Source organism: Prunus dulcis, chromosome 6, assembly GCF_902201215.1.
Source record: "Prunus dulcis chromosome 6, ALMONDv2, whole genome shotgun sequence".
NCBI lineage: Eukaryota > Viridiplantae > Streptophyta > Magnoliopsida > Rosales > Rosaceae > Prunus > Prunus dulcis.
Window position 1 is genome coordinate 18,032,624 of NC_047655.1, and position 8,242 is coordinate 18,040,865.

The 8,242-nt window shown below is 39.7% G+C and overlaps 1 protein-coding gene and 1 pseudogene across 1 annotated transcript; both read left to right on the forward strand.

Moving 5' to 3' along the window:
- The first annotated feature begins 4,711 nt into the window (after positions 1 to 4,711).
- On the forward strand, positions 4,712 to 6,278 carry LOC117630396 (F-box protein At2g26160-like). The gene is made up of 2 exons (XM_034363127.1): positions 4,712 to 4,787; positions 5,533 to 6,278. The coding sequence occupies exons 1-2, from the start codon at positions 4,712 to 4,714 to the stop codon at positions 6,276 to 6,278; spliced, it is 822 nt and encodes a 273-aa protein (XP_034219018.1).
- Positions 6,279 to 7,045: 767 nt separating this feature from the next.
- On the forward strand, positions 7,046 to 8,242 carry LOC117629694 (annotated as a pseudogene).

Here is an 8,242-nt window from a genome sequence, read left to right on the forward strand (position 1 = left end):
AGAGAAAGACAGAGATTAGGGTGGAAGAATGGGTGCTTTGGGTAATTTTCCGGTAGCTTGACGAAAGCTTAGTTAGTCTCTGGAATGGCTGGCCAGAAGAGAAGATGGGAAGAGATGGAGGAATAGGGCTCGAAATTGAAAGGTTCCAAGGATGAGAGATGATGCTTGCTCTCTCTAGATGTGTCTTGAGATAATGGGTAGAGGATACCCCTATTTTTGTAGCAGCTGGAAGCTCCTTCTTCCCAAGAAACCCTAATGGGTCCTCTCCAATTTTGTCAAGTCTTCCCTTTCATTTATCTTCCTTTCCTCTAATTCATCCTAAATTGTGAAATCCCCTCTATCCAAACACATAGAGACAAGATTTTTGGGAGCTCAAAAGTCTCCCTACAGCCATTCCAGTGGTAACCTCTCATCTCTAGTTATCACTTCTCATTCTTTCCCCCCCTATTTCATGGCAAGAGCTGGTAAAAGAAGAAAATAGATACCATCGTTGGTCTTAAGGATGCCTTTTCTCCTAGCAACCTGCGCGCGCTAATACTCTTTGGTCGTTTGAATGGTTTGTCTTGAGGTTTGCCTTTGGTCACGTGCTAGAGCTTCCCAGTAGCCTGCGCAAGTTTCTATCCCTTGGTTTTCTATTGTGGTTTTGTTTCTAGCATTGTGCTGGAGACTTTCAAATTTTTCTAAGTCAAGCCATTCCCTAAGGCAATGGGCTAGTTTACTCAGGGAATGGGCCAACCTTCTAGAGTGATGGACTATTTTTTACTAAGGTGATGGGCCAATTTTCTAAGGTAATAGGCTACCTTTTTCTCTTTTTCATGCTTTCCCACATATTTGGGCTCAAGAAATGAGCTCGAGTTTTGGGGCTCCCAAGCAGCCCAAAACTTTCACTTCTTGGCCCATCAATGGGTCTCATGAATGCTTGTAACAATCCATACCACAACCCTCTCAACAAGCCCCAGGCATTTGAGTGGCTTGGGCTCACTTAAGCTTGTAGCGTGGCGTGTTACTTATTTGCTTGGCGTGGCACATGTGCAAACGCATATGACGAATTCTTACGTACCCAAGTTGGGTTTTTTCCCAAGTTAGGTGCCGTACTGGGCTAGAAATATATTGGGGCCCAGCCTTTGATTTTTTGGGCCTCAACAAAGATTAATTGCCATTAATGGTGATATAATCTGGACAAATCAGTTTCTAATTGGCTTAAAAACTAAATCTAGCTTCTAATCTCTCCGAAGGATCAAAATTTGATCATCACCGTTGATCACAATTTCAGAAATCAAGTCAGTAGATTTTTGGGAAGATCTCTCTCTCTACAAGAGCCCACGTGACTCTAAAGTCAAGATTTCAACAGGGCAGATGACGTGATGGGGAGTTGGTAGAAGGTTTAATCGAAAAATAACTCCTCATAACCATTTAATGCCAGAAAATAGGGCCAAGTTTCTTTCCTATGCTCATAATGGCTTTGCATCAGGTATGAGAGATAAACAAGAGTAAGAGAGTTGGTTGACTGAAGATCAAAACTGATCATCATAAAAACTTACTTTTGATGGGGTTTTCTTTTGTTAGACTAAACTACTATTCCTTTTTTCGCGCTGGAACAAGGAATCCTCTCAACAGATCTATCCTCCAGATATTAAGGAATAAACCCTCGTTCAGATTCTCTATAAATATGATAGGGGTGAACAGGATTGAGGATAGCAAAAAATTCAATCAAAACAAAAACACTCAAGTCATACTGATAAATTCAAAACAAGATCATACGATCTCAAAAGCCTTTAGACTCTGAAGCAATCAAGCTCTTTGATTTATAAAAGACATCCAGTCTCTGATAGAATAGGCAGACCTCAGGTTTCTATCTTTAGTTTAACTTAAAGAAGCAGCTCACAAAGAAAACGAGATTTCTCTCGTTACAAATTTGGTTCAGTATAGGCCAATCAAATAGAGTTCAGGCTTTTCATAATATGAAAACCTCAACAAATTTAGAGAGATGCCTTGATGCCTGAGAATCATCAGAACAGATCGCACGTGATCCACAATTAAGCAGAATAGGTGCTGAAGTGCAGTTTCGAACCAGAAATCGTCAATTTAGCCACTTCCAATCCAATCCAATCCAGACTGAAGAAATCCCAGTTTTGCCCATCGAACAAGCCTCTTTATGGTTAAAATAGATTAAAGCTCTGCCAATCTCAACATTGATATCGATTTCCAGCTGAACCTCATCAGTTGAAGGTGTTGATGTTTGAATCCATCATAGATACATCCAGTCCAGCCTGAGTCAGGTACAACAATCCAAGCAGAAATCGAACCCCAATGTTCTGTTATCCTTTCAAACGTTGCAGTTCCCTTTTGTTTTAAATTGTATAATAGGCAGTTCTCTTTAAAACAGTTTGATTTATTTTCAATATTCATTTTGGCCAGAACTACTAGTTTTTACTGTGAGAAATTGTAAAGTTCTCACCAGTCTGAGACAAGAAAATAACTTACTTGAGAGATATTCCTCACCCAAATTCACAATCACTTGTTTAATTTAGTAACTTGGGGCGCAAGTTATTTATTTTTCATAAGTCTGTTAGGATCTTGACCACTAACAGTGGCACGCACGCACACCAAAGAAAGTTGACTTGTTGACCACAAATGGTTTTCAAGTCAATAAAAAATTTTATCCGACCATCACAAGAATTAAATCTAAACAGGTAACAAAAGTAAATAAGCTCTATAACATTGCATAACAAACTTGTAAAGTGGTATAGTAAAATGCAGGTAGTAAAATTCATTTGACTTGCTAGATTATAATTCAACAGAGTGTTATCAAATTTGGACAATTTTTTTTATAATTGCTTGCTAACTTGGAGGTCTCTTTGGAGGAAAAATGGGGGATTATCTTGCGAAACGCTTTCCCGATGTTGGGAGAATAGTTTTTTTGGCAGATAAGCTCCGGTTCAGCTATTCCATTAGCAGCTGTTTTGTTGCAAATGTTGCCGGATGACCAATCCACAGCATTCAAGCATGGGCTGGTCTTGTTTATTATGGGATGTAGGGGTGGCAATTTCCTACACGACTCGAAACCTGCACGGAAAAAATACGACCCGAACCTGCATGATTAATAATTGGGTAATTTTCAGGTCAACCCGCCAACCCGTTTAAATACATGTTTAACCCATTTATTAAACGAGTCATGTCAACCCATGTAATACACGCCAACCTGCCAAAAAATGAAGAGAAATGATGACTTCAAAACACACGCAAGGGGTTTCGAACTCCCACCACCCACATTCCTCTCCAACACCTTATCCACCATACTACATACAACCTTGTGATTATACACTATGCCTTTTAATATTTATAATGTTTCTTTTCCTTTCTTTTCCTTATCTCTTCTCTCCTTTTTTTTTTTTTTTCCTTTCTTTTCCTTCTCTTTAGTTTTCTCTCATCTCTCTCTCTCTCTTTTTTTTTTCTTTCTTTCCTTCTCTCTCTTTTCTCCTCTCTCTCTCTCTCTCTCTCTCTCTCTCTCTCTCTCTCTCTTTTTCTTTCTTTCCTTCTCTCTTTTCTCCTCTCTCTCTCTTTTTTCTTCTTCTTTCTTTTCCTTATATTTTCTCTCCTCTCTCCATTTTTTTATTTAAATTTTTTCAATTGTGAGTTTTGTAACATGCATGTTATTATTTATGAACCCGTTAGACGACTCGAAATCCGCACGATAAAAGACAATCCGAATCCGACACGACACGTTTATTAAATGGGTTGGGTTCGGGTTGAGCATTCTTGACACGTTTATTATCCCGACACGACACGACTCATTGCCAGCCCTAATAGGATGCTTCACTTCTTGGAGCAGTCCAGCAACTAACAAGTAAGTATCCTTGATCTACTATAGTTTTCATTTTCCCAATGAATAAATGAAAAGTGTCCATCTTTCGTAGCAACGCCGCGGAACTAAAAAAGGGAAGAGAAAATTAGTTGCATGGGGAATTCATAGAGAAGCTGCCAAAAGCAGAAGCTGGAGTTGCTAATTGCATCTTCCTTTGTAAACACAACTCGAATATGAAAAGGATGGTGATGCTCTCATTGTCTTGGCAATTCCTTTGGTCTCAAATAAGATTGGAGAACAGTTGGAGTTATAATAGACAGACTGAGGTTAGAAACTAAGGATTGTCAAGGCAAGTAGAGTATCCAAATTCATATGAAAAAGCTTCATCTATACATGGTAAAAGCTGGATTTTAAAGTTTACAACCAAGATGTACATGTTTGTAACACCATCCCACGTTTTAGTATATTTCCCATTTTCTCTATAAAAGTTATTATTTTATTACTGTGTACACTGCCTACGTTAATATACTAATAGTGTCTTTGCTAATCAGTAAAAAGTCAAGGTAATTGTCAACATTGGGGTGGTGGCGCAGTTGGCTAGCGCGTAGGTCTCATAGCTTCTGAGTTATCCTGAGGTCGAGAGTTCGAGCCTCTCTCACCCCAAGAATCTTTTACAATTTTAAATTAAATTTTTCACCCACCCAATTACCCAAAGAAGTGGTAGCTTTTACCATTTTGGACATGGCACTTGCAGAAATGGGAAAGGTGACTTCATGGGCATTTTGGGATTTGAAAGTTTGCCGAGTTCAATGACACCAATAAAGATTGAACTCCACAGTTGCCCAAAAACATGAAACAGCATTTTGTATTGCCCATTTGAGAAACAACTCAACATAGAGCAATGACATGGGCTCGGTTGTGGCGCATAGCAAGGTAAGCCGCACGTGGGTAGCTGGCAGACTGGACAATGGATCTGAACAGAGTGAGTGAGCCCAACCCAGTTGGGTCGGTGTGCAGATTGACCCCCACCTCTTTGTATACCCCTGGCAACAACGACTCGTCAGCTCTCTGCATAATACTTGCTAGTTCACCAACAACAATTTCACAACCTCTGCTTTCATTTTCCAATCTCTGTTTGGACTGAAAACAGAGCACTCTGCTCGGTTCGCAGACCAAGGGGAGAAAGACAAATCAGAGGTTTTATGTTTAGGGACAGAAGGGGATGAAGTTTTCGTTGACTAAAGGCTGGATGGAGACTGAAGGGTTACTTTGGAAATGATGACCCACGTTGAAACCTTCTACTTGCTACTTGCTACTTTTGTCACAGGCCAGCTTGCTACTTTTGGAACCTTCTAAACTTCTAAATTACACAACATGACCATGTTGAACCATATATACAAAGGAAAAAGATTCTAAATCAAACATGACCATATTGAACCGTATATACATGGAAAAACAATCACCATAGACGGTAGCAGCAAAAGGCATGGCTTGTATAGTGTGACACAAGGTAAGACTTGTAGCTTTGAGTTGAACGTGTATTACAGTAAGAGGTTCTGTGGTTCTTCCCATGGTTGGTTGGCCAGTGTGGATGAGAATCTGGTAGTAACCCTCTTAAACCCTTTTACCAGGCGTACCATTAGCCTTCCACCAGTCCCCAAATCCACTAGGAGATCGACGGGCTTATAGATGCGATTACTACATTAATAAAGTTGTATTGTCTGCAGACCCTTCTTTTCTTCCTAATGACTATGAAGTATTGGTCATCTATGATGGCTATGGGAAACAAATAGCCCATTTTAAGTCAGGGGACGATGCTTGGACTAGCATAGATCAAGTGATCGGATTCGATGATGTAATTTATTATAGAGGCCAGTTTCTAGGTGTTAGTTTGGGTGGTAGTGTTTTTTCGATGAATGTTAGCAGGGATCAAACTACTAAACCCCGTGTAAGCTTACTTGTGCCAATGGATCCAGACACTGACAATAAAACATACCTTGTGAAATCATCCAAGGGAGATCTTTTGCTGGTTAGGAAGTTCAAACGAGTAAATTATTTTAAGCGGTTTATGAAGTCTCTCAACTTCAAGTTTTTCAAGTTTGAAAGGTTAAAGTTTGAACGAGTAAATGTTTATGATCGTTTTACGGAGGCTCTGAGCTTCAAGGTTTTCAAGCTGTTCTGTGCTCATGGGAAGAGACCCCAATGGGTTGAGATTGAAAGTATTGGAAATGAAGCTCTGTTTTTGGGTAGCAATCAGTCCATGTGTGTCTCCATGCTGGACTTTTCAGGTTGTCAGCCAAATTCCATATACTTCACTGATGATTGTGTGGATGTAGAATGCCATAAACCTAAAGGGCCTCATGACATGGGTACCTTCAACTTGGAAAACAGAAGCATGGGAACACATTACTGCTTGGATCGTTCGCAGAAGCACATGCCACCAGCAATTTGGATCTTGCCCTCTATGGTGTGAAAAGATGGTTCCAGTTTTGTTCTTTCAAGCTCTATTTTCATTTGTTTGTCATTCTAAATGTAAGCTCCAAACATCTCTTATAAGGACATTGAGCTTCCAACTCAAAGTATAACCCTTGAAGATGGTAATAAAACTAACACAGCAACGTGTTCTTACACCGCAACGCATTTTAGGGGCAGAACTAATATAAATTATAATGAACAGCTCTTGAGATGGATAATGGAAGTTTAATGTGAATTGAATTACAAGAGACGCAAAGTTTATATGGCAATAGTCTAATTTTCACCAAGTCTTTATATTCGAATATAGACCACTATATATCTGTTGGGAAAACCATACTCACCATTTATAATAGTAAAGAAAGAAAACAAATGAATGATATGTAGGAAAGTGGTGGATGGCCACATTTACAGAGAAATTGGCTAACTGGGTTGCTGCTAAACAATGTTAACTGTGGGGTTCCTTATTTTGGCTTACCACTACAGAGAAAACAAAACTTCTGACATTTGATATATGACTTTGAGATAGCATAGTGCCACTTTGCTACTGAATTTACTATGTTGTATGCTAGGCTGCCAGCTTATCGGTTTTGGAGCCATACAAGGAAAAAGAAAAATCATAATTTTCATCGGTTTTGCTGGAAGGGGAATATTCCACAAAAAAACAGGAGGGCGATTCAACAATAATAGCTTCTGGTTCCTCATAAATTGTCAATGAAACCCAATGCAACGCAGGCTTCAAAAAATAAAAAAGCTATGTCCAATACTATGGGAGAGGCAATATCATCAACTGTAGTTTCAGGTTGGGCATGGCTCCCAAGCGACCTTTTGTATCTGATAGTAGAGAAGTTGATACAAATCACTGACTATATCCGGCTTGGTGCAGTTTGCAAGAATTGGCAATCAGTAGCTCGTCATCAGAAGCATCAGCGCCTCAAATCATGTCACAAGCAGCTTCCAATGCTAATGGTTCCCAGCAAACACAACCGCCACGAAAGGCGTGGCTTGTATAGTGTCGCAAAAGGAAAGACTTGCAGCTTTGAGTTGCATGTGCCTTACAATAAAAGGCTATGCGGTTCTTCCCATGGTTGATTGGCTTGTGTGAATGAAAATTTGGAAGTAACCCTTTTAAACCCTTTCACCAAACGTAATGTTCACCTTCCCCCATTCGCACAAGTCCCTCAACCCATACACAAACAAGCTTATAGAAGTGATCACTACATTAAGAAGGTTGTATTGTCTGCAGACCCTTCTTTGTTTCCAAATGATTACGAAGCTGTGGTACTTTTCGATAGTAATGGAACCAGAGTGGCTCATATTAAGTCAGGGGATCATGGTTGGACTCACATAGATCAAACAATCAGATTCTTTTATGGTCTGAATCAAGTGATCGGATTCGATGATTTGATCTATTACAGAGGCCAGTTTCTTGCCGCTAGTAGGGAGGGTGGGGTTTTTGCAATAAACGTTAGCAAGGATCCAACTTATAAACCTCATGTAAGCATAGTTGTACCAATCGTTCAAGGTATTGATGACCAAGCATATCTTGTGGAATCATCCAGGGGAGATCTATTGCTGGTTAGGAAGTTCCAAAGTATGAATTATGTTGAGTGTTTTACTGAGATTTTGAGCTTCAAGGTTTTCAAGCTGTTCTCTGATTGTGGGGATAAAATCGGAAGCGAACGGATTGAGGAGATCGATAGTATTGGAAACGATGCTTTTTTCTTAGGTGGCAATAATCACTCCATATGTGTCTCAGCTTTAGAAATTCCAGTTTGTCATCCGAATTCCATATACTTCTGCATTGATAAATGGGTGGGTGTTGCTTATGATGAAGTTCAAGAGCCTCTTGGCATGGCAGTCTTCAATTTCGAAAACAGAAAATTTGGAACAAATTACTACTGCTCAAGTCCTTCACAGAAGTACATGCCACCATCAATTTGGATTTTGCCCACCATGGTGTGA

Coding starts and splice junctions, on each gene's coding strand:
- LOC117630396 (XM_034363127.1), top strand. CDS start 4,712: ATGGGCTCGGTTGTGGCGCATAGCAAGGTAAGCCGCACGTGGGTAGCT. Junction 4,788..5,532: donor GGACAATGGATCTGAACAGA/GTGAGTGAGCCC, acceptor TATTGTCTGCAG/ACCCTTCTTTTCTTCCTAAT.